This window comes from Barbus barbus (assembly GCF_936440315.1).
Source record: "Barbus barbus genome assembly, chromosome: 30".
Taxonomy (NCBI): domain Eukaryota; kingdom Metazoa; phylum Chordata; class Actinopteri; order Cypriniformes; family Cyprinidae; genus Barbus; species Barbus barbus.
In genome coordinates, this window is record NC_136758.1 from 3,440,108 (window position 1) to 3,467,945 (window position 27,838).

A 27,838-nucleotide genomic window follows, 5' to 3' on the forward strand; every position below is an offset into this window, starting at 1 on the left:
AGCCACTGCCTCAGTCACGCGGCTCACAGAACACACATGAGCGCTGGCCTCCGAGAGAACCTATTTAAATCATCTCTCCAGGAACGGAAAATACTTATTAATTCCTGAAAAAGGAACCTGGAAAGGAAGACAAAAGCGCTTTCAGACAGACAGAGAGAGAGAGAGAGAGAGACGCTCTCAGAAAAGCTCTCATTGCACAACACAACAACAGCTCTGCTCCATGTTAGACGCCACATGAATGAAAACTCTAAGATATGCATTTAAGATAGAAAAAGCCATTTCAGGCGTCACTGACCACTTATATAATGATGGAAAAAATCTTTACATGAAGCCTGAAAGACTGAGTAGTTACTATCAATCAGACAGCACTGATTAGAGACAACCATAAATAAAGCTAATTGGCTCTCCAAAAGAATAAGACTGTGGCTCTGTACTGAAACTACACTTGCTTTGTTTGAAGATCTTGACCAGCCCGACACAGCAACACTGACTCAACCAAAGCCATGCTTGAGGGGAGGGGCTACACGTTTTACCAACCAATGAGCGGCTAACATTTTTTATTAAAGAGGTCATCAGATGACCATATTCCACAAGTTAAAATGATTCTTTAGGGTCTTAATGAAAAGTCTATAACATACATTGGTTAAAATTTCTCAATGGTAGTTTAACCCTCTGGGGTCAACAAACGCGTCGGCAAGTTTTGGTGAATTTTTTTTTAAAGCCCCTAAAAGGAACTTAAATTACTCTGCGAGTTTTAATTGTACAGATAAGAGTAATATATCAATTGAATCTGTAAAGCATCTACTTTTATTTGCATACACTCATAATAACGACATAACTTTATAAAATAAAGAAATCAAACAGGGTGTGTTCTCCGTCTTCTCCGTCTCCGTGAACTGCTTTTAGAAACACGACACTAAAATGAAGTGTAACTCAGCAAATACTCAACACAGAGACATGAGAGTCATATCTATAGAAAGCTTGACGTGTCTCCTTTTAAATGAAGTCATCGCGGCTACTGTTCGTTTCTGGAAGAAGACGCGCTGAGTAAAGGCTGGATTTCCCTCAAAAGAACAATATTACATCCAGAAGAGAAGATCAATCTGACGAGTAAGTAACGTTTCTTTTTTGCATTAGTTAAAACCTGTTAACCCGCACCAGGACGCAGTACATACCAGATTCGTCTTAACAATGAGTCACAAACCCATCCACTGCTGAAATCCTGGTTTAGTTAGGAAGGCAAGGGTCCACAGAACAATATCCCATAGAGCACTTTTAGTCCAATAACGTTTTACTGAAACAATAACGTTGTAATATGGATGGTAATTCCTTTGTTATTGTGACATGAACTTGAGCACATTACTTTGGTTTTTTCCCAAACGACAACATGATGAATGCTATGCATCTAAGAATGTTTAGATCATGTTTATTATTAATATTCTGCTCCTAAATCGATTTTAATAATGTACTAAACAATAATTAGTATAGTCTGATTTTATAGGGCCCTAAACAAGGACACTGGTTAAACACAAGCTACAACACAAGCTAAAACATTTCATTATTATTATTATTAAAGGTTTTTTTCTTTCTTTCTTTCTTTCTTTAATGCAAAGTAATGAGGTCATGAGATGCTTATTGGTGCATAATGCCTGAGCCAATGACTATAGTGAGTCAATGACCTTACACAACAGGACACAGTTGAACGGGAAGTGAAAAAGGGCTGGGAAGGAAAGGAACCCTCTTCTGGATCTAGAATGTTGTGTAACTGCTGGTTCATTTCTTTCCCAGCCGTGACAAACAGCCCGTTTTAGAAACAGCCGATTACAGCCAAGCAAAGCAAATCTATTGAAACGCACAGAGCGTTGCTCAGAAGAGCAGCCAGAACAGAGGACAGAACGATAACCTTCACTAGAAATATCACAGCCATTTACAAAACACTCAAAAATCCTTAAAATATTGCCAGCTGATATTACTTGCAATATTTGAAAAAATATTTTCATCTCATTCAGACCACACAGAATGTCACTGACAAGTCTTACGCATAACATATCAGTCATGGCTAATCAGTTCAGTAAATCATATCTGCTCGTTTGTTTTTGATCCAAGTATAAAGTAATAAAACAATTGAACAAACTACTACTGATGACCCAATATTTGGTCTGGTCTATGAAATGAGTTCATATTTTTCTTTTCCAAACTGTGGTAATCAAATTAATTTCTAAAATGTTACTATTATTATTATTAATAATAATATTACTACTACATTTAGAAGTTTTATTTAATGAGTAATTGTAAGCTCTTTTAAGCACTTTTCTATTGCCTGCAGCGACTACAGTAAATATCAAAGTCGGCATTGTCCATACCACAGAAAGGCTCCTCATAGTTGACATGATGTTATGTAATAAACGGGTGCGATGGAGGCCTGAGTTTATCCATCAGGTCTGACTGAACTGACAGCTCCTTTGTTTCTGTGTGTATAGGGCATCTGGGTACAACACAGACCACAAAACTGATGGGATCAGCTCTGCTGTCAGACAGAGACCTCATCCAAAGCCTTCAGATGACACGCTGCTCATCTCTGCGAGTAACCAAAACCCAACATAAACACACACACAAGAGCAGTGTACATGCAGGCCTGACACACTAGCTTTCCAAACTCTGTCTCAACACACCTGTGTGAATCTACTGAAAACTGAAGTGTCCTAAACATTCAGATGTGGTTGTCCTCATTGCTTATAATCAAGCTGTTCCCCCTTTTACACCTGTGTGATCTTACACCGAGATCGCGATCTCGATTCAAACACCCACGTGATCTCATTTCTCAATGTCAACAGACAAGTGACTGTTAAAAATGTATTTATTGAATCATTCATTCAAGAGATTTGTTCAAAAATGCTGATTCATCCAGTAATGTATTTGAGTGAGTCATTGAATCATTCATTCAAACCAATTTTTCATCATTTTAATATTAAAAATTGGTTTAGTTAAATATATTATTTAAAATAAATATTTTATATATTAAAATTAACAATTAAAAATGTATTAAACACTCTTAAACTAGCTGCAGCAATTAATATTTAGTCTCAGCCTTTTGTAAATTATTTGTTCATTTATGTTCAGAATCGTGGGAATATCGTGATCTCAATTTGAGACAAAAACAAATCGGGATTCACAATTTATCCAGAATCGTGCAGCTCTACTGTGCGTTTTCCAGAAAGCAGATAATGTGACACACCCTGCGAACCTCAACTTTCAGTTCCAACAACTGACGTAAATGTAAGTGTAAGAAAACTGAAAAACATAGAAATGCATTACAGGAAAAATAACATGAGGCTCTTATATTGACACAAATCCATTTCGACATATCAAATTTTATGGTTATTATGTCAAAGATCACAATTTCACGTTCAGTCCAAAGTCAATATAATATCAAGATATTAAAAGTACCAATGCACAATGCTTATTGCGATTTATTGGATGGGAGGTGCGCTTCAATGGTCCATCCATTAACTGAAAAGTGAAAACATTGTTTCGCAAAAATGAGAATCAATTAAAATCGAGATAATGATATTTTTTTTACCCAGCCCTAATATTTCTGTATATATTTCAGAGACAGTTTGAGGTGTTTTGGCACTATTTAAGTATTTAAGCTCATCTCAATGAGGACATAAATACATGAACAATATCTCCAAAACTGCTCCAAAAAGTCACTCTACGAGCATTTCATTTGAGTAAAACTAGCGTCATATATACACACAGAGCTTTAAAGGTAGTCAAAATAAAAGTTCCGTTAAACTTAAAGGCATTGTGCCAGAAATAGGCTATACTGCTATTATTTATTAGAATGTGCGTAATAGTACTACTACTACTGTTGAAATATAATAAAACTATTTTTTTGAGAAATAAATCACAAAATATTTAAATGAATAGTAAATCCCCTCTATTTGCCAAAAATTGAAATGTTTAATTTTTATTCATTAAAATATAAATTAAATGAATGTTTTATGCCTTCATCTGATAACCAGTAAAATTTAAATACAGAATTTCTGAGGGGGAAAAAACATTGCATAAGGCTACTGTAAGAATCAATAAAAATCTTGTATGCATTCAAATAATTAGACATGCTAAAACCATAGACTGTAAAAAAAAATGGACGTAGTGTCCGTGACGTCACTCGTAGGTTTCTGAAGAGCGTTTTTGAAGCCTAAAGTGGGCGGAGCCGACCGCCGCCATCTTGGCAACGCGTCACCGCGCATCACTCCCGGATGATCCAAAATGGGCAATGAGGCGGGACGTGGGCGGAACTGAGGTGCCTGGTTGCTGAAACCACGCCCGCCTACCTCGTCGACGTATTGGCGGTTGATTTTTGAACTTTTCCAGAGCTTTCCAGCTTACTCAAGGTAAATTAAGCTGAAACTACACAACAAAACTTCAAATAACTATTTATCTGTTATTGATGTTATCAGACAGCAGATAGAGACAGCAACGTCAATCAACCTGTCACTTAAGTGGCCACGCCCTTAATTATGCAGAAGTTTAAGGCTTAATATAATTTAAATGGATGAGTTATAAAAAAATTCACCCCCCTCACAGTTGTCACGAAGGGCAAAATTAGCTATATAGACCAAAATAAATTTTTGTACCAGGCTGTAAACATGTTTTTTTCTACTGTAAAGTTGGGCATTTTAACATGGAGAGTCAATGTGATTGACTCCCTTTTGGAGCCAGCCTCCAGCGGCTAGTCGATGAATTGCAGTTTTAATCACTTCCGTGTTGGTTTCACTAGAGGGAGCGGGAGGTTGCCGCTTGGCTAAAACACAGAATTTGGTAACAATAAAACATAAGGTGATAAAAGAATAAAACATTTCATGCGGCCCTAAACATGTCATTTTTGTTACACTTTTAATCAATTACTGTTAAACTGTAAACGTTTCATGATTTTAATTAATTAGGCATGCTGTTTGATTAATAAAATTTAATTTGACCATTAAAAACTGAATTTAGAAATAAATAAAAGGGATTTCATAGGGCTCTAAATACGTGTGAAAGAAAGTGCAAGTATTACATAGATGATATATTTCGAATGCTGAATATTCAATGGCTGTCAACAACAGAGTGTCAAACGTCTAAAAGAAACTAGTTCTAGAATATTCTGGAATCAGATTGTGGCTCATTCAACCAAAACTGGATAAAAATGTGAGGTGCCTAAAAATTCCTACCTCAGATTAGAGAATAACCCATTCATAAGTTAAGGAAAACACAAAAATTAAAATCAGGCAAGTAAAATAACAGCGTAGGTTGCAAGATGCAAGATGGTTCAGAATTCAAATATTAAATAATTCCCGAGCAAACAATATTAATGGTAGCAGCAGTTCAGTCCAGTCTCTTCTCTCAAGAAACATTTATTATTAATCACTGTTGAACCATGCACTGCTTCATATTTTTGTGGAAACCGTGGTATATTTAAGGATTATCTGATGAATAGAAAATGCAAAAGAACAACTTTTTTTGAAATAATTTTTTTTTAATCATATAAATGTCACTTTTGATCAGTTCAATGAGTCCATGTGGAATAAAAATATTTTTTTATGAAATTAAAAGTATTTTGCTGTGGGAATTGGGAGATTTAGCTGGTTTTGTCATCGAGTACTCTGCTTAACTTATCTGCTTCATTGTAAGGATGAATAGTGCACTTTACAGATCACCGCGCTAACCGTATTGGACTCTCTACTAGAGACAGTTCAGATGCTTGACCACTGTGTGTCCACCATCATCAATGACCACTGTGAAGTATACGGTACCACAGATAAACCATTTATGAGAGCAGAAACGCACACAAAGGCACCACCATTTGCATAGCTGAAAGAAAGTAAGCATGCGTTTATGGCTCTGTCCGTTATCTTCAGTGTTATCTGTGAAGGGCAGGTCTGCATACCTTTACTTGACAAAAGCCCTCGGACAGACACCAAGCCTCCTCAGGACGACAAATAACAGAAAGTTGACTGACTTCTAATGTAATCAAGGATTTGCAGTTCTTGTCGTACAACTCAATTTGAATGTAATATGCTTTTTCTGCTCAACTTGAAAATGTACAGTTTCTTTAAAACCCTGCAATATGTAAATGTTTGGTATAGAAATTCAAAGTTTGAAGCACAAGGCCGCAGGACATTCCTGCTTAAAGAAGCAAAACACTGTAGTTAATAAGTGATGTATTGGAAAGGCCGGCCTGATGTGTTTGTATGAGAGAAAGAGTACAGTGAATTTTATCTCATTTAAAACATGCACAAGCCAATCCAGTCTCTGCCAGTTCCTCAATGCCGACAGGAAAGACATTCATGAAGAGAGTCAGAGAGAAGGAAACAGGAAGAGGTAGGGTTTGGGATAGAAAGCACACGGCCTGAAGCAATCTCAGGATGATAATGGAGATGGGGTACACTAGCACATTTATTCATGAACACTTCCCTGGAAGAGACACAGTCTGCTGCTGTGAGAAAGACATCGGGACAAAGTCGACCATGTATGCATGTATCCATAATGGCCTGACGATATATAAACCACGCTTTGTGAATTATTTCCAACATGACTTTAGACTCTGAATTTAGGTCGATCCATACAGTAACACTGCTGTACTCTGGTGTTGGTGAGGTGTGATGGAAGTGTTCCTGCACACTCTCTGTGTCAGCAGATCAGGCTCTAGATCACAGTAGAGCTGCGCGATATATTTTTCTGAGATTTTGTTGATACAGATAATTAAACCGTGTTTAGCTGAGTGTGTTTTTGTGCTGGTATCTTGGCTGGTTTAGGCCTGTCGTGGACACTTGACACTATTCTGTGCAGTGGTCAATTCCCACAGTGATTTTTTTAAAAATTTAATTAAGGGACTATATCAGCCCCCTTTAATTGATTTCCAGGGCAATTTATTAACTTTATAAGTGCATTTATGCAAGCACCATCTTTTCCATCAAATTCTTACATTTAATGAATAAATTCAGTTAGAATAATAAGACAGATCTGATCCGTTACCAATCAAATACAAATCAGTATTAACAAAAGATGCATTTACACCAACTGTTAAATGCAGCTCAGAGGTGGCATTAATAGGATCATATGCATTTTATTTTTTCCCCTATTCAGTAATTGCTACTGTACAATATATAATACATTTCAGTCCAAATTTCTTCAAAAATATATATTTTTTTAAAAATCGGTCTGAGTTTCTGTGTGAATTTGACCGCAGTTGTTCTCAATAAACTGGTGAAATGCTGGTGAAGCTACTCTCAGAGCAGCTCTGAAGATGAAGTTCTTGTGTTCATGTCCTCATAAAGTGGGACGCAGACGAGCGTCATGCGAGCTTCAGTACACAGTAGGCCAAACCAAGACATGCAGAACATGCTAGGGCTGGGTTTTGACACAAATTTCGCGATTCGATCTCACAAATGTTCAATTTGATTTGATTTCCGACATTACGTGACATTGTTTACAAGCTGCTACACTGATGTATTTCCGCGGTTGAAACACTGATTGAGCCAGGATCTGTACATGAGACAGGATACGGATTCCGGTAAGTTGCATTCTTTCGTTTAACATGCCTTCGGATGTTCATTCATGTTTATTTCATGCTGAAACTGTTATAAAAGCAGAGCAGATTATCAGATCACGTACACTTTGTGCTGCCACTTCTCTTGCACTGAGGCGTGCATTTATTGTTTGAATACTGTAATAAAATGGTAAGAATTTGAAATCTGGGACTTTGTTTCATATCAAAAGTAACAAAGCACAAAGCTTATTGCAATTTACTGGATGCAATGGATGCTACAATGTTCAGTTCGTAAACTGAAAACAGGCTAGACTAATGGATTGTTGGGATTTAAGAATCAATATCATTTTGTAAAATTGAGAATCCATTAAAATCAAGAAATCAATATTTTTTACCTAGTCCTACATGCATGCAGGCTTCAGATTTTAATAACAGTCTTATAGTCCATATCACCATCTGATTAAGTGTACAGCCCTACTTTTCATATACTCATACAAAATTTTGCCAAATTATATGACCAGTGCTCGCAAAATCGCTAGCCCGACGTCCCAGGGCTATTGCGTTTTCCAGTCGGGCTACCAAAATGTACTACTGCCCTACCTTAAAATACAGTGCTCCCACAGGTCCTTAAAACTCTCAATTTAGTTGTATAAAATTTAAGGCCATAAAAAGGTTTAAATATGTTAAATGGTATAAGAAAAGTCTTAATTCCAATTTCAAGAGGTCTTGCAGTTGGTGACGGAAAGACAAGAACCGCGATACAGCTGGATTAAACTTCAAAACACAATGATGTCATTGAATAAATGAGCGCTGCACATTTCAAAGTAAAAACACGGCGCACGTTTTTATGTGAATGTGTCTCTGAAGGGAATCATCTGTCTTCAGAAACGTGTCGTTGGCATTTTCATTTAATCTTGCCTATAATGCCTTTTAAAGCAGCGTATATATGAGCGCGGTGCTGCTTTGTGTACAGCTGTTAACGTACCGGAGAAGCCGCTATTTGCTCCTAAAGCGCCACCTCGTGGCAGAAAGTGAATTTGCATTTACAATTATGTTCAGATCAATGCGAATATCCCGTATTCGCCGCCCTTCACCAGGCTCCCGACGGGAGTGGGTGTGTGAGAGAGGAGGGGCGCTGAAACAGCCAGGGCTGGCGGCGTGTGATGAGGCGCACCTGATGAGAATAGAGCCTCATCACCGCCGCTGTTTAAACGCCGAGCGCGCCTCTCCTCGGGAGACCGGTCTCTTCCCCCGTGCATGCACGCTGGTGTCCTCATGGGTCCAGGAAGGGCGCGTCGAGTAGGAGGACTGCCGCACCCGTTAGACGGCTGACGGGCCAGGATGCCGGGCCATCGAGTCCCCCAGAAGATCCGGGAGAAGGACGTCGCCGCTGAAGGAAGCCGCCGCCACTCGCTCCCGGACCCGAGAGGGGAGCGCGTGCGGCCACCGGACTCCGTCCCTTCCCTGGACCCTTCCCTCCTGAACACTGCCCTCCTTCACAAGCCCCGCAGCACGACGAGGACACCAGATCCCCTGTTTATTTTGGACACTTTTCCCCCTTTGGACACTTTATTTTAATATTTTTGTTTAATAAAAACCTCTCCGAGGCCTGACGCCACACCCACTGTGTCTGTCGTTTGCTCCTCCCGCCAGTCCAATATGAAATAATAATAATAAATGAAACCTAAATGAATCACTTAATCATTCAACTTGAAAGTATGTAGTTAATGAAACAGATCAAAACTGTCAGAGCCATATACACTATTCTCAAAAACATAACCATGACCCAGTTTCCTCACTCCTGATACTTTAAAAAGCTGACACAGACTCGGTTCAGGAATCATGGCTTAAACACACATACAAACTCATAAATGAGATATAACTGACACAATTACAGTTTTTTGGTTTCATCAGACGACGGAATCTTCCTTTAAATGAATAATGAGTATCTCACATGACCCTGGGGCAACAGCAGCTGAGATTTAATACGCATCAAACACATCACAGCCATTCACACATACAGTTGAAACTCCCTAATGTCTGGAAATAGAAAAATGCTGTTAAGTTTATATCAGTAATGCTCTTACAATTTTCGAACATCCTCGTTGTGCTCAGCTGGCATCAATGCGGTAAATGTTGAACGTCACATGATGAAACCCGGAAAACACGTCTCATCGCTTCCGCTTCTCGGAGAGTGCATTAATAACAGTATTAAATAATAGTGATATCAATGGACGTTTAAGGTAATCAGTTAAATTAGCTAGCTGTTTTTATTATTGACACTTTATTCGACTCATATATAAATGTTAGAGAAAATAATAAAAATAAAAAAACATTTATTAATCAACCCACATATGGAATATAATATCTGTCACAGACATTAGTTATGATTATCTTTAGTGTCTACTTTGAAGGCATCTTGAGTAAAACAGCTTCATATTTAACGAGGCATATGCAACTAATACATAATACAACACACATCATTCAAGATATAACAAGAGAACTGAAGCTACACAAAACAAATAAAAACATCACATATTTAAACCCAAAGAAGAATATTGTTAGAAAAAGAACTGCAGTAAAAATATACCACAGCCCTAGTTTAAAGAGGTTACATGGATTCTCGGTTCAACACATCACGATTCCATGTGGTGACAATGAAAAAGTCCAAGGGATCCGAATGCTTTTAAGTGGCACCAATAAAAATTCCTCTTAAGTAACTCCACATGAATTTTAGTTTTTGTGTTGTCAATCACTTTCTTATTAAAAACTTCAAATGTCATTATATAAATAGCCAACACCCTTCACTGTACAGTGGAAGCGCCACTGAACTCTATTTGACCTGTGCTTTTTCAGAAAGATATTAACAGTCCCACGCCTACTGGTGCCGCTGACTCACGTATAGCATGAGTCCTGCGGCTGCTGTTACTAGTACTAGTCAGAGGCGGGTCATCTGGCCCATCAGCCAAAGGTTATGTTGATTATCTTAAGCTCAAGCAGGTCTTGCCAGAGTAAACTGTGTTTGTTAAATGCCCTACTGAAACCAGAGCCTCTCTGAAGGCTGTACTCATGTTTAATTCAAGCTCTGCCAGTCCAAATACATCTGAAACCTGTGACTAAAATCACACAACTCATCCATCCCGACCGAAACCAGCAAGCCATTCTTACACCTGTAATCCTTCAGATGACTAAAGACCATTCGACAGATTGAAAAACCTAGATTTCTGATTGCACATTGGTGAATGTACCAAAAAACTGTCAGGAACACGTTTGAGTTTCACAAAATACATTTAAGGAAATAGACAATATATATTTTGTACCATTAGGATGTTAAAAAAAATCATTTTGGGGGGGAAACATGTATAATTGTCCTAATTAAAATAATATCATAATGCAAAAACTTTAATATGTTTTTAAAACGTGCTTCTTTTTCTTCATTTAATTTTTCAGGATTTTATTTTCAATGGTCAATTTTATCGATGTCTAATTTATTTAAATAAGACTTATACAATTTAGCAATAATTTATTAAATGTTTAACCGAAAAAAAAAAGATTTTTAGGAACTTATGAAATTCTTTGAATTTTTCCTAAATTTATTTAATTTTAGGAATTAACTATATATTTTTTCCTTTAAAATTTCTGGATTCTATTTTAATGATTTAATTATATTTAAAAAAAATCTAAACATTTTTATTAATTGAATTCACATTTTCAAGTTTTAACAAGTTAATGAATGTTTTACAATAATTGGGCCAAAATATTTTTTTTTCTGACGTTTATGGATTTATGATTTAATACACAATTATCTCTTTAAAAAAAAAATCAAGGTTGAATAATTTTATTAATAATAATAGAGTAATACTAGTGAGATTGTCCTACGACTTCAACAGCAAAGGCTTCACAAAGTCATGTTTGATGTAAGCACTAAGCGTTTGTTAAAGCCTCAAGTGTCCAAATCAAACTCAACTAAAACAGATAAGAAATGCTCTGGGGTGCAAGAGGAAAGACAATATTGAAAGAACAGGTAACAGGAGCCTGTGTGACTCATAGTGTGCTGGTTTCATCACACCCCGTCCGACCAGTCTGTCCACTCAAGGAGGCCCGGCGAGGCCTGTGGTATTTAACATTCTCCTTCTGGGTGACTGCGCTGAGCCTGAGTGACACCTGAAGCCACCAATCCGGCCATCTCTCTCTCTCTAGGCCCACAACTTCAATTGAACAAACTGAAAGAACTCATTGTCTGTCATCCAAAACAATGGAGACTGTATTGCATGAAAAGCCACGGAGAGATCGCCGTTGCACGGACAAATGCATCCAGCGGAGCAAAAGTAGTCTAAATAAGGGAAAATTGCCCGGTGGCAAAGACGGCAGAGGTTTGATTTCTTTGAAGCAGTGCACTCAGTAAATAGCAGCTCCTCTGCTGCTGACTGAAGCTCTGATCAGTCTCAGTGGCGTCTCAGGGGTCGAGCTGCAGCCCGACACCGATCGCTTACTGAGGGCAGGTGACTGCTGCTGAAGCACAGCGAGGGCTTGTGTTCAGGCGACTGAAGAATGCAGCGAGCTCACAAGGCCTCTATCAGGTCCCGTGCACACTTTTCCCATTTCCACCAAATGGGTGGGGGAATAATTTCCTCACGGAAATCCTTTTCTTTCATTAAAATAAAACTGAAAGAAAGATGAAATTTTTTTTGAAAACATTGGCTTGGCAACTAGCTGAAATAAAATAGGCTGGAGTACTAAAAACTACTAAACCTGAAATAAAAAATAAAGCTAAATAGAAATATTTCAAAATGAAAAAGCACATAGCAATATTACTTAAAATAAAAAAATGAGTTATTAGAATATAGAAAATAAGTTATTTAAAAATAACTATAATAAATAATAGGGCTGGGTGGTATATCGAGTTTGTACGATACATTCTTTATAAGCGATATGGTATGAAGCAATACCGTTAATATCGATATACAGTAGTTTGATACGAGCGCATCTAGGGAGGACACAGACTAAACTGCTGCGGTGAAAGTACATACTACAATTTGTTCTAAACATGCGACAAGCTTTATATGAAGGGCTTTAAAAAAAACTGGTAAGCTATAGAAGCCTATAGTTTAGTTTCAGTTTAAAACGGATCGCCATCAGATGCTTTATTGCGCCAAACAGACAGAGCGCAATAGCCTAACTCTGACTAAAATATTTGTAGCTGGGCAATAAATGTGACATGTAGAATTTTAAACCTGCAAGTCAGTATATGTGTATGATAGCACTAACTGTAAAGTGTAATGGGGTAATCAAAATAGCCTTTTTACTCAATTAGTCTGTGCTTTTTTATTATTTTCATTTTTAGTTTAGTAAATTTAACTTTAAAAGCAATTATTTATTGTTTTTAGATTGCAATGCTACAATGTTAGAATGTAATGTGATTTTAACCCTTTTTGCACATAATATATGCCTACATGCTTACATTCACTTTATTTGTTTAATCCAAATACAAAATACCGAGATATATACCGTATACCGCAAATCAGCCAAAAAATACAGAGATATGAATTTTTGCTCATATCGCTAATATGACATGCCCTAATGTCACATGTATTCTGTTAATTGATGCCCTGTTTCTATTATTGACTGCATTTACTCCAGCCACATCTAAAATTATTTCAAATATCACAAGTGTGAACTGAATGCCAAGATTTGTTTTTTTTCATTACGTAAAAAATTTGGGGTCAGTATGATTTTATTTGAGAGAAAAAATACATTCCAATTAAATTAGCTAATCAAAAGTGATGGTAAATGACATTTCTATTGTTACAAGGTTGCGAGATTTAATCAGAGATGCAAACAGGTAAAGGGGAAAAAGGTGAGAACATTGCATGAATCAGGGGGATGCGCCACGTGGAATTTATTTTAAAAGATATTTGTTTTACATGCTCATTTGTAGTTAAAATAATTTTTACTACCTAAATGTCCAAAACTGTCATTTTTCACCAAGAAAATAAAAATGAACATCTTGTTGAAACATTTTACAAAAATCAAGATTAAATATATTTGGTCAAAAATCCCTTGTTATAAAAGATGAAGTGCTATGCAAGCTTTTAAGACAAATTTGTGATAGCATGCTATACAGTATTTTAGAGTAAACAGTAGGGAGGCAACAATAAAGTTAGCCCACAGTTCAATAAATATCTCAGTTTTTTAACCAGTTTACAGTTTAGTTCTTTTTAAATGCCATTTAAGAAAAACTCCAGTACACTTCTGTACTCGCTTCATCTTTTTCTGTTGCTTGTTTTGAACACTGTGCGTGGACAGAGGCGTCACCAGGTTTTTGCGTAGTTTAGATTGACAAATCGAACCAGCGTACTTTGAGGTCAAAATGTGTAGCCTCTACACATAATGCGTACAGGCTGGCAGGTCTGATAGAATGATTTCTGAAGGATTATGTGGCATTGAAGACTGGAGTAATGATGCTGAAATTCAGCTTTGATCACATGAAATAAATTACATTTGAAAATACATTCAAATAGAACACACTTATTTTAAACCGTAATAACATTTCAAAATATTACAGATTTTACTGTATTTTTAATCAAATAAGTCCAGCCTTGGTGAGCAAAACAGATTCTAATTTATTTAAACTACCACTTGAGCTCAAAGCCAGCTAAAAGTCATTAAATTACTTTGGCTGTTCTCAAAACTAGTTTGTGGTCAATTTATAAAGTAACAGTTAGTTTGAACACTGGTCGTTCCTGGGAAAGCTCTCCACCATCACCATTTCAGTGGAAAGTGTGCGAGAGAAGCGATGTGACTCATCTCACAGGCCTGGATCTCTGATAAAAGCCTGAACGGCTGAGGAAACACACTCCTCTCCAGACTGCCCTCCTCCTCCTCCTCCTCAGGAAAGGAATGCACATTCTTCTCACGTTACTCTCGTCTTATCTGAGAGAGGGAGGGAGCGAGATCTTGGAAAGCACAATATGTGTGTGTGCGTGTGTTCACATTTGAATCATCAGTGTTGAAACAAACGTCTGCATCAGCGATCTTCAGCCAACAACGCAGAGCTGCATTTTCACAATGTAGCCTAGAATAAAAAAAGAAAAAAAGAATGTTTTGCAACAAATCTGACAAAACTGCTAGTGACTACAGGCAGGAAAAGGCCAAATGAAGCTCAAACGACATCTGACAAAACCTGTAAATAGAAACGCTCTGCCCGTAAACAAACCACAGGAAACATCCTGACTTCACCTCAGTTGCAAAAAGCAACGCTCTGCAGTAACGTCAACAGCAACGCTAGCGAACCTCATGTTACACAACCGTCCTGCTGAAATTCCAAGCGAACCATGATGCAGCAAACAGAACAGATTTCATGACAGCGAGGAGCCTTCGGTAAGCTCTCTGGCCTCCGTCACGATCAAGCCTGCTTCTGACACAGAGCCAAAATGTGAGCGCAGCGGCTGAAGAGGAGCCCCTGGCTTCCCCACCGCTGTTACCAGGAAACCAGCGTCAAAGCCTTGCCACAGGACGTTACGTGTGCAGGTTATTGAGAAGATATCACAGTGTGCCACAGGTTGCTGTCCTTGAGCGCGAGGCTGACGATAACCACACCGAGAACAAAGCACTGCGCTCAATCGGTGCCGCTCGTCTACGGGTCCCGCGCTCTTATAACTGCAGAGGCTGTGCTAACACTGCTGATTACAATCTTATCCTGACAATTAGCTCTGCTATCAAGAAGCTTCCAGCACTGAATCATCCATTTCACATTTGACACTTTCACAAAGGCCTTTTATATGAGAACTCCACATATAAAGGCATAGTTCATCCAAAAATGAAACTTTTGCTGTGGATCACGAAAGGAGATGTTCAGTAGAACATTCAGGCTGCTCTTTTCCACACAACAAAAAAAGCTACATAAAAATAGGGCTGGGTGACATTTGATACACCAAATATTAGCAATATTATCACAATATTTTGCTGACAACATTCAATTTAATTAAATGTAATTAAATTGTGATACAGTAAGCTAATTTCACTCACATCTCAGATGTTGATAGGCGTTACGTCTGTGAGTGCTCTATGAAGATGAAAGGTTTCTCTTTTTGTATAATTTTCATACCGTTTCTATTTCATGTTTTTAGATCCAACTTTTCCTTCAACGCGGAAGTAAGCCCATGGGTGAGACTTCCGGTTCTTTAGCCGCTATATAGGCAAATAACGAGAAGAATAACAACGTGCAGTAAACGGTAACGCATTTTATGCAATTTGTGCAGACTCGTTAGAGGGTGAAAACAACGCAACAGGAGCATGGTGTAGGCTTGATTTGAATGTGCAACGTCTCTGATTTTGTATGCAAAAAGAATTATTGTGCTACCATTTTGGTTTCAGTTTCTATTGGCTTTTAAACAGAGACATGCATACTGGAGCGCGGGTGCTCCCGTCGGTTTTATAGGGTTAAACGCTGGGAAAAGTATTTCAAAGGATGAGACCAAGAGTCTGGTGATGTCTATGGGTCACAGACTCACTGCTGTGATTGTGTGCAAGGGATCTGCAACTAAATAATAGCTTTTAATCTTTTATATCTGCCTTATCGTGGCCTATCGTGGGCAGTCGTGGCCTAATGGATAGAGAGTCGGACTTGTAACCCAAAGGTCGTGGGTTCGAGTCTCAGGTCCATCAGGGATTGTAGGTGGGGGGAGTCAACACTCTCTCCACCCTCAATACCACGACTGAGGTGAGACCCTCACCCATTGGCTGCCCACTGCTCCGGGTGTATGTTCACTACTGTGTGTATACTTGGATGGGTTAAATGCAGAGCACAAATTCAGAGTATGGGTCACCATACCTGGCCACACACCACTTCCCTTCCCTTATATTCAACTGTCCCAATACTTATGTTCACATCAATGAGTGGGATGAACTCTAAACTCTAAAAGTGCTGTTCTTTTTATTTGGTAAAACATGTATGTGTTGAAACGACTAATAATAAAATGTGACATTCTGTAGTTTTGTCTCATATCCATTCATCTTTTAATCATATTTGTAAATGTCTTGACTCCACAGCCAACAGAGCAATTTCATCTTTACTGTTCCAGTACTTATGGAGGGCACTGTATATATGTACATTTCTCATAATATAACAGATGTCTAAAGTTGTGTTTTGTGGCATCAATCAAACTCAGTTTCATATTCCAATAACTTCCTTTTTTGTTGACAGCTTTTCACTAGATTTGTAAAGAGACATTTTTGTAAACTTTTCACGCAAACTGCAGTTTTCCACCAAAATAAAAAACTCTTGCAAGTCAAGAAATTAAGACAAAAGTATTGTAATTTTACAACTGCAATGGCAAGTAAAATCATAATTATACTTAAAATGAAATATTACATATTATAATAAACATTACAATGATAGTAATGTATTAGTGTTGTATAATAATAACAACAACATTTACTCATGTTATTATTATTATTACTATTATTATATTGAAATTGTGTTCCTGTGAACTATGTTCAAATTGGGATCTGTAATATATTCTAATTTTTTAAAAGAAGTCTCTTCTGCTCAGCAAGGCTGCATTTATTTGTACAGTAAAAAATACATGCCTGATTCAAGAAGGGGGTCCAAAAAAATGGCCAAAAAATATTAATTCAGTAACTTATTAATTTTAAGTTAAATTGTGCATTGTTGGTATAATGTCTGATAGAATGTTAAAAAATGTTCAGTGTAAATATTTTTAAATTGTTGTTTTGTAATTGATTTGAAGGTAGCATAAGCGTGCTCCGGCCCAGAAAATAAAGTGCAATGTGAGTGCAGGCCAGTGGGGGAGTGGGGAGGGGGACAATCGTACTCGGGCTCGGTTCAAGGCAACCGTGCCTAGTGTGAGTACACCCTAAAACTACACCAGTGTGAATATAATACAGACTGAGGCACTATCACAACTAAAAAAGGTCCACTCTAAAGTTTAACTTCAAATTTAAATTGTAAACGTACAGAATTGTCCTCTGATGTGCCGCCCTACATGGACTGAGGTTCAGCCCACAGACTCACAAAATCCAGTGGGAAATACTGTGAAAGTGATGTGTAACATCAAGAGCTCAATGTAAAGCAGCAGGACTGCTGAGGTTTCAGCCGTCAGGCGCAGTTTCAGTAACATGAATTGGTTAGTAATGACGTCAGCAGTGATGAGCTTTACAGAAATGTCAAAAGGACCATTTCTTCAGTGTGCGAGTGGATGGTTCGTCCTCTTGCAACACGCTGATGGGTGAGTCTGGCAGGCAGATTTCAACACACCGTTCAAGTCAAGAGTTCTCATTAACATTGTGTTCCTGTAAAACCAGATCCTGGGTCTGAATGCAGATGGTCTGCATAATACCTTAAGAAACAAATGTCTCTATTAGCATAATCTATTAGCGTTGAGACATATTTGCATTATTCTGCATGGTGATAAGGCTCCAGTGCAGTTCATTTCAAAGCTACATCATGAGTCCTCTCAAATGGACCTTCCCAGTCATGGAACTATGCGGAAAACACCAAACAGAGGTCTGAAACCGCTTGAAGATTTTTTCAAAGTTATAGATAAATCACTGTATTCCTTTTCCACCAACACAGTGTTGATCCCTTAAAGCTGCAGGTCTTGCAACAGGAAGTCAGTGGCCAGCGGGCATGACAGTCTTCTCACCATCTAAAGCTTTCAAAACAACAACTCCAGCTAGACACAAAACAAAACTAGACTGTATTAAAATCAACAAAGCTGTGCACACTGTAGGGTTGTCCCGATTCTAGTATCGGAAATTCCTCCGATACCACAAAAAATTCTGGCATCGGTATCGGCGAGTACTTTAACCCATGTACCGATCCGATACCATTTATAGTTATAATTCGTATCCGCTTAGAAAATCGCCACTGTTTATTTTGTGTCACCATACTTACTCGTGCATGGAAGTGTTTGGTGGCTTGTTTGGATGTGAAGGAATGAATGGTGCTAAGCTAAAAGCTAGCATAGTGGCGCCGCGCGATACAGCGAGACAGGAGAGGTACGTATCAACTGGTCTAAGTTGAGGGAAGAACATATTGGAATATGGAAAAACGGTGGCGTTTTCCTTTATATTGGCATTAAATAAATTCACTTTTCTATTTTTTTTTTTAATCATTGATTTTATTGTACACGATTTATCCTTGCCAAATTGTTTTGGGCCTTGTCTTTTTTTGTCTTTCATAACTGGATCTTCCTGCAAAATGGCAGATTTCTCTCCTGTGACGTACACCAGACAATCATTTAGTTCACTTAAACGCCACCCTTTCTTACAATTGACTGCTCACATTCACATCTACCTCCGATGGTTCAAACCAACATTATTTCTTTTCCTTTCTGTCACAGTTTCATCTGTTTCATCCTGATTTTATATAACTTTTTTACTTCAAATACACTGAATTATACTACTCAAAAGTTGAAGTGAGCTGTTTCTTTAGGAGATTGGCAGATCTCTGGCACCAGCACCATTTTGGTGAAAAAGGGGTATGGCTGGATTCCCAAATAACATTTTATGAATGTGCTGTCATTGAAAGTGATGTCAGCACTAAGTTAGAGAACTGGAAACATACCAGGCCAAGGTCCATGTGCAGAAACAGCAGTAATATCTCACGTCACACTCTCTTTACACGTGCCTATAAAACAGAGAATCTGAAATGGAGCAAACGCAGTCCTCATAAATTACAGGAATGGACGGAAGACCTAATCATCCACAACAGAGAGAACGGTGTACGGCCTTCTTCAAAAAGCCTTATAACTAAATAAATGAGTTGCACAGTCTTATTTTATTAGGGTTACACATGCAAAACTGTACAACCTTGAGCACAATCATATCAAAACATAACCCGAATGTACCAGACCGGTCAGGGTACAGAGTTTTGGACGTGATAATGATTAACCGCTGAGCTGGAACCAAAGGTAGCTGAGTAAACAGATAAGAGCAGCCTCTTGATTTCTATCTTGGCAAAGCCTAGCACTATAAGAAAATGACTTCATCCCGCAAGAAACCCCTTCATAAGTGAGTAGTTTGACAGCGACTCCCATTCTGATGACTCATCAACTGGATGCACTCGTTTCCGATTGTCATCACACTTTTAAGAAAAGCCAAACCCTCATGCCAGTCTAGGTGAACTTGGTACAGCAAAACCTGCTTGTTTTCAATGGAAATCCAACACTGGTGGGTTGGCATTCCAGCAGATTCATCTATTAAAAATTTGAGCTATGGCAGAACTTTAACGTGGAAATAAGTTACATTCAGCATATTACGTTATAAGAAAGTGCATAATCGTTCAAATATTCTCCAAGCAGATGAAGGCAGAGACCATCACTACAACCACACATCATGCAACTTCATTGCATTACATCTTTTGATCGTTAAACTAAGCATTTGAATATCATTCTACTGACGGAGACATACTATTGGAGATACGACCAATATTTACATTATTTAATACTGTTATAAAGATCTCACTGATTTAGATTACTAAAATGTCAGCATCTGCACCAAATTGCATATTTGTGGTCAGTTTGTGCCTCTGAATAAAACTGAGGTGTTTTTTCCAACATATTCTTAGAGCATCTTACTATATAAGCCATAAAAGCCTGATGTTTCAATAACAAACTACATACACATACATATATATAAAGATTCGATAAACAGTGAAAAAAGAAAACACTTTACTTGAAGGGGTGTGCATAAGACTGACATGACACCTTCATAATCATGACATGACATGAATATGAAGATGACATTATTTGACCTAACCCTACCCTTACCCCTAGCCCATAACAAAGACATCTCAAACAATGTCATCTTTGCATTAAAAATGACATAACTGAGCGAATGACAGTTGTCATAAACATGCATAAAAAAAACTTCATATTCATGACACGTGTCATGTCAGTCTTACCCCTTCAAGTAAAGTGTAAGCAAAAACTTAAATCTTCTGTTTCATATGTCAGGGTTAATGACAGGCTGACCCATGATGCTGGTAGGAGATATACGCGACTAATTTGTTGTAGATATAATCATCACTAATCAGACCATCATTCTGGAGTGTGACACCTGCAAACACTGCTTGTTTAGAGTCACTGGGATGCTGTGGTGTAGCAGCAAACTGAGGATTACAAAGTCATAAAATGACATTAAGTTTCTGATTTGTGTCACTCTAAGATGAGTAACTCCAGCTTTAACATCAGCAGCACTAATCATGAACAAGCAGCTTGTGCAGAAGAAATTACAGCTTGGTACATGTCAATAGCCCAGTCGTGAACTCCTAACGTAAAGACATTCCTGCAGTCTGCTGTTCATAATAACAGAATACACGACAGTGTTGTGGAGTATTTAGTGTTTGAGTGTTGTGAACCAGTGGCAGGTGAGCTGCTAACCGGCTAGCTGAGCTAGCAACTCTTCAGAAAACTGCCCGAGCCAACAAACCGCTTAACCAAAGCGTAACCCTGGACACGAAACACACGAGAGTCAGCAAACTGTTTACCTCACACAAAACATCCGTTTGAGACATGTTATCTCGCTAGGTTCTGGTTAGCAGCTGACTTAGCCGGATGCTACGTTATGAACTCAAAGTCAAACAGTCAGTTAGCTCGTTAGCTGGCTAACAACAACATCATCAACCGTCGTTATAATAATTATTACTATTATGTTTGTAAAATCATGAACCCGATCGTCATCCTCATCGGCGTCTCGTTCAGATGGAAAGGTAAAGGTGAACCGACTCACCTGTTCAGCGGCGGCGGCTCAGATATCCACAGATGAAGTGAGTGAACCCGATCAGAGAGATGCGGAGATTTACACGATCAGGAAAATAAAATATTATATTCCCTAAGATATGGCTGGATCCCGCTGCAGCTCTTCAGCGGGCTGTGTGTGTGTGTGTGTGTGTCCCGCTCCTGAGTGACTGTTCGCCGGGTTCAAGCAGCCGTCCGCCGCTGATCTGCGCTGGGCGGGGTCACAGTCTGACACGAGCGCTCATTAATTATTCACAACATCCACAATCTGTCTGGGAGGAGCATTCACAACACCAGCCAATTAATATAGAGCGAGAGACACAGATAATTGAATAGATTTATATGCATATAAATTATGTGTATATGTACACACACAAACACATATATATGTGTGTGTGTGTGTGTGTGTGTGTGTGTGTGTGTGTGTGTGTGTGTGTGTGTGTGTGTGCACCTGGTATTCATCACGTCCTGGGGACCAAATGTCCCCACAAGGATAGTAATACCAGTAAATCTTAATCTTGTGGGGACATTTTTTGGTCCCCATGAGGAAACAAGCTTATAAATCATACAGCATAAAGTTTTTTGAAAATCTAAAAATGCAGCATGTTTCCTGTGAGGGCTAAGTTTAGGTGTAGGGTTGGTGTAGGGCAATAGCACATACAGATTGTACAGTATAAAAACCATTACGCCTATGGGATGTCCCCATAAAACATGGAAACCCAACATGTGTGTGTGTGTGTGTGTGTGTGTGTGTGTGTACAAAAGTACAGTTAAGCATATTACAAGGCAGACAGTATAGCTCTAAAAAAAATAGTCTTATGATGAATCCCTATGGTGACAATTTCTACAACCTTAATGAACAGGAGAAGATTCGCCATGAATATGAATGAAGTGATAAAAACAGCAAGCATTTTAAACAATACTTTAAAAAATGTATGTTTTAATTTATTTAAATTTTATTTTGTGATTCCAGAGGTTATGTTTTGTTTTTCAAAAATAATAAAATAAAAAAAAAGATATCTGAGGGGAAATTGTGTTCTTCAATATATACTAAACAATAGTTATTGAGGGAAATAACCATTTTTTCGATTTTAAGCTTTTTTAGCATTTTAATTTTAGTTAAAATATATTTTATAATATTAATAATAAATTATTGAATTACTTGACTTTTTCACAACCATCCCTTATTTCAGTTTCAAAGCATTTTTCAGGTTTTGAAACATTTATTGTATTTGAACAATAATTTGTTATGGCCAATTTCTAACATGCTGGCTGACATATAAATCTTATTTTTTTCAAGAGTGTTCACAGTAAAGCTCCATTCCAGAACACTATGTTTCAAAACCAAGCATCAAAACATTAGAACATGCAGGAGTTCAGAAGATGTTTAACACTTCGGTATCCTGACATAGAAAATTCATATCTGAACTGAAGATGAGTCCATATGTCATCTGCTTCCAATATCAGCCGAATCAAACAGATAATTAAAATGTACTTCTACAGTCCCACGTATCGCGCATCCCTATGGCTGCACAACAGCAAATGTTCTTGTAGAAGACCAGTATGAAGTTTTGAATCAGCAACTCACAGAAGTCGATTGCGGCTCTTTTAAAAGAAGATGTGCAATATAACATAGCAGCTCTTCCGGATATCTCTGGTCTTCAGAAGGCATGGCATGGCTCACTGAGGAATGCATGGAATGCTCTCGCAGCTCTACAAAGCTGTCAAGCCTGTTGTGCTGCAAAGACAAGTTTATCTCACCTGTCACTGCCCTCGTCATGAGACTGAGCTCATACGCTGCCTTCAGTCGTTTATGAAATGAGGAGCTATAAGGAGCACAGTACTAATTTGTCTGTGTGATATCGGTCACATACTGTATGTTCAAGCATGCGATAGTGAGCTGCTGGCGAGGCACATTTGAGCCATAGGTCACGATGCCCTTAGTGTTGACCTTAAATACCAGACCATCAACATGTTGACTCACTGTAGGGAGACTGTTTACTGACTAGAATAGAAGTCACAGAGAAGAAGCATAAATACATGAATACAAACAGAGAAATATTCTTTCTGATAGAGATGTTATGTTATTGGTAGGCTAGGCTATCTGAAACTATTTCCTTGAACATATTTGTGAATTGGCTGATTTTACTTTCAGTGAAAGTGTTTATACACATTTTAAACGTGTGTCTTGCTTTCTGCTTTCAGGGCAGGCTCCAAAAGCGTTTGTTATCTATTCTAAACGTCTGATCATGAAATCTGAATCTGTTGCTGTAACGGAGTGTAATGTGTATTTGTGATGAAGGCCTGACACTTGGTGGCTGCTGAGCAAACCGCAGCATTACAGCATACTAACGTCAATTATGCAGTATACAGTTTGAAGTATGCTATATCCTAACAACATATTAGGCCAATACTTTCACTACTGCCCTTTTCACATTAACACTTGATATATTAAATAAATAATCTGCAGTAAAGCTGCCACAAAGATCATTAGTGATCCAGCACGTTGTTGCTATTGAAAACGCTTGCTTCTGCAAAGTAAAAGGCACACTCTGACTACCTTAACCTTTTTATGTAGATCGTTTTCATTGTTACTCACTGAAAAACATGTGTTCAATGAATAATGCAGGTTGTGGCAATTGTAAATCAATCTGCATTACTTGTTAAGAAATGTTTTTGTTTTATAACAAACACAATTTTTCTTCTGTTGTATTAAGTGATTATGCTTTTGAAATTAAAATTATTCTAGAAATCAAATTTTACTAAAGTTTGATCAATTAAAATGAATTAATTTTATTACCATTATTAGTGTTTCCTAAGTTTGTACTATTTACTGTTTATTCTGATACATAAAATAATTTATATGTTTAATACATTTACTGTCATTAAAATGATCATTTAAAAAATACTGGGGGGGAAATGAAAGGAGAATTCTGAAAGGAGATCCCATATTATTTAATAATATAATAATACATTTAATATATAATAATAATAATATAATGATATTTTTAATTGATGGTTTCATTAAAAATATGTTGATTATCTCTAATTCGGACTCCCAACTTGATAAATGACATTAACTGATTCTAACCATGTCATGCAAACAAATAGAAAAATCAGCCAGCTGTTTATTATCATGTACATTTTTCTGCCTATTTGTAACTCCAACAGCTTTTTACCACAAATACCATACTTTTACACAACAAGACAAAAATATACAACCCGAATTCCAGAAATGTTGGGACTTTTTTTTTTTTTTTTTTTTTTGAATAAAATGAAAACTAAAAGACTTTTAAATCACGAGCCATTATTTTATTCACAATAGAACATAGATAACATAACAAATGTTTAAACCGAGAAATTTTACAATTTTATGCACAAAATGAGCTCATTTCAAATTTGATGCCTGCTACGGATCTCAAAATAGTTTGGACGAGGGCATATTTACCATGGTGTAGCATCTACTCTTCTTTTCAAAACAGTTTGAAGATGCCTGGGCATCGAGGTTATGAGTTTTGGTGTTGGAATACGGTCCCGTTCTTGCCTGATATAGGTTTCCAGCTGCTGAAGAGTTTGTGGTCTTCTTTGACATATTTTTCGTTTAATGATGCACCAAGTGTTCTCTATAGGTGAAAGAGCTGAGCTGCAGGCAGGCCAATTCAGCACCCAGACTCTTCTATTACGAAGCCATGCCGTTGTAATAGCTGCAGTATGTGGTTTTGCATTGTCCTGCTGAAATAGACATCATCTGGAGGGGAGCATATGTTGCTCTAAAACATTTTTATACCTTTCAGCATTCATAGTGCCTTCCAAAACATGCAAGCTGCCCATACCGTATGCACTTATGCACCCCCATACCATCAGAGATGCTGGCTTTTGAACTGATCGCTGATAACAAGCTGGAAGGTCTCCCTCCTCTTTAGCCCAGAGGACATGGCGTCCATGATTTCCAACAAGAATGTAAAATTTGGACTCACCTGACCATAGAACACTTTTGAAACAGTCCATTTTAAATGAGCCTTGGCCCACAGGAGACGACAGTGCTTCTGGACCATGTTCACATATAGCTTCCTTTTTGCATGATAGAGCTTTAGTTGGCATCTGCAGATGGCACGGCAGATTGTGTTTACCGACAGTGGTTTCTGGAAGTATTCCTGGGCCCATTTAGTAATGTCAATGACAGAATCATGCCGATGAGTGATGCAGTGTCGTCTGATAGCCCCGAAGACTACATGCATCCAGCAAAGGTCTTCGGCCTTGTCCCTTATGCACAGAGATATCTCCAGTTTCTCTGAAACTTTTGATGATGTTATGCACTGTAGATGATGAGATTTGCAAAGCCTTTGCAATTTGATGTTGAGGAACATTTTTTTTAAACGTATTCCACAATCTTTTTAAGCACTTTCACAGATTGGAGAGCCTCTGCCCATCTTTACTTCTGAGAGACTCTGCCTCTCTAAGATGTCACTTTTATAGCTAATCATGTTACAGACCTGATGTCAATTAACTTAATTAGTTGCTAGATGTTCTCCCAGCTGAATGTCTTGCTTTTTCAGCCCTTTGTTGCCCCCGTGCCATCTTTTTTGAGACCTGTAGCAGGCATCAAATTTGAAATGTGCTCATTTAGTGGATAAAAGTGTCAACTTTCTCAGTTTAAACATTTGCTATGTGCTCTATGTTCTATTGTGAATAAAATATTGGCTCATGTGATTTGAAAGTCTTTTAGTTTTCATTTTATTAAAATTTAAAAAACATCCCAACATTTCTGGAATTCGGGTTGTATTTGGTCATTTTAAAGATTCTAACTTGCTACATAAACCTGTAACTAAAAACAATAAATATTAAATCAAATTAGTGCAGAATCATATTTGATAAACCCGGCGAGGGAGAAGGGGCCTGAACAGGATTTCTGCTGAGGGGTCCCGAGTCAATTTGCTGTTCAGGGGACCCAGAAGCCATAGACTGTATAAACTCATAATACTGAATGACTATTACACAAAACTACAAATACATTTGTTACATTTCATTCATACACTGTATTATATTTTACAAATGTAATGTTTTAAATGTCTATCCCTGCATCACTGCATTCTGTTTTTAATCTGTGAAAAGACTCTTTGTGACTGTTTTACTGTAGCACACAAAGACAGACTCAAGATTTCTTGGATTGTTGTCTTTTTTTCTGTTTGTTTGGTGGTAGTCTTTATTTTTCAAACAACATAACTGCTTCCTAGCACATGTTCAAAATGAAAAATGGTTTTGCTTCAAGTAAATAGAAAGTTTCAAAAGGCAAACGAATAAGACAGAGGAAAAACAGTCTTTGGGCTTGACATGTTTGCAGATGCCGTTTCACTGTGCCGATGTGCAGTACCATGCAGAATAATAGCTCATTAAAAGCGCTTTACACCTCATTTAATGTGACATCTCGATGCTTTTTGATAAAACATTAGGTTATTTCATTGTGATGACAGCCGTGGGTTCAGTGGATCTTTCTGGAGCTGTTTCTGTACTTCTTATCGTCATCTTCAAGTAAGCCAGTGCGCTACAGCTAATCTTTGACTGTCATCTTAGAGCTGACCGTTACCACCGTATATGCAGGCTCATCTCACTTCATCCCAATCTAATACTGAACAAATCACCTGGAAACCACTCAGACCTTCATCTCTCAGTGGGAATGAGGGAATATACAGGTTATGGGTCAGAAAGGTAGTAAAAGGCATTTATATACATATGTCTTTTTTTTTTTTGAGTCCTTAACACAACATTCAACAAAGCACTCCTGTCAACTGACAAAACCATGCCGTGTGAGCTTGTCGGAAAATGTGTTCAGGCTTCAATTTGGCAGGCAAAATGTCGCTTCTCCCTCTCCAGCTATTCCACGCTAAGGATATGAGGTCAGATGTTTTGGACAGGGTCATGTTCGATTGGTTTGAGAGCAGCACCTTCAACTAAAACAGTGTGCAAATGTTTTCCTCTGGCTCCTACAGCACCTTGAGCGCAGCAACCTGACTAAACTCCTCCCCTTTCCTCGCCTTCCCTGCCAGCTCTCAGAGTCAGGTGACCAGCTGCGGCTCCCAGGATTGGCTGGTCACCTGGGGACGGCACTGTGCGACGAGCGGCGGGCCTGAAGGAGGCTGGCTATCCAGACACAAGCCGCTGATCATGTGCTGCAGCGCTGGACCTCGGGGCTTCCATTTCTACAGAGGGATGGAGAAAAAAAGTGAAGACGGGTTTACATTTGTAGAAATAACACGTGCAATTGCTGTAGACAAACATCCCACAAATAAAATTGCAGAATAAGGTGCAAGAATCGCTGCTCTTCTTCTTGTTCATGAAATTATCAGTGAAAGAAAACATAAACCCCTTATAACGGTTGTCTGAGAAGGTCAAACTAAATATTATGCATTTCACTTTACATTTGTTTTGTATGTTGTTTGCCATTTTTGCAACCTTGCTATCAGAATTTGAGGCATCTCTGAAAAGAGTTTAAAGAGTGAATTTGTTCAACTACAGTTATTACCATTAACTAAAACTGAAA

General features: G+C 38.0%; 2 protein-coding genes across 5 annotated transcripts in view; both read right to left on the bottom strand.

Moving 5' to 3' along the window:
• LOC306850860 (protein numb homolog) overlaps window positions 1-21,468 on the bottom strand; it is a 57,764-nt gene extending 36,296 nt beyond the window's left edge. For all 4 annotated transcript variants that reach the window (XM_079386797.1, XM_079386796.1, XM_079386798.1 and 1 more), the window contains exon 1: window positions 21,293-21,468. The gene's annotated coding sequence lies outside the window, so the exon portion shown is untranslated. The remainder of the gene's footprint in view (window positions 1-21,292) is intronic.
• A 5,024-nt stretch (window positions 21,469-26,492) lies between these two features.
• LOC306850137 (polypeptide N-acetylgalactosaminyltransferase 16-like) overlaps window positions 26,493-27,838 on the bottom strand; it is a 47,667-nt gene continuing 46,321 nt past the window's right edge. The window contains exon 16 of the mRNA XM_079385593.1: window positions 26,493-27,497. Within this exon, the coding sequence (XP_079241719.1) occupies window positions 27,354-27,497 (144 nt within the window). The 3' untranslated portion in view covers window positions 26,493-27,353. The remainder of the gene's footprint in view (window positions 27,498-27,838) is intronic.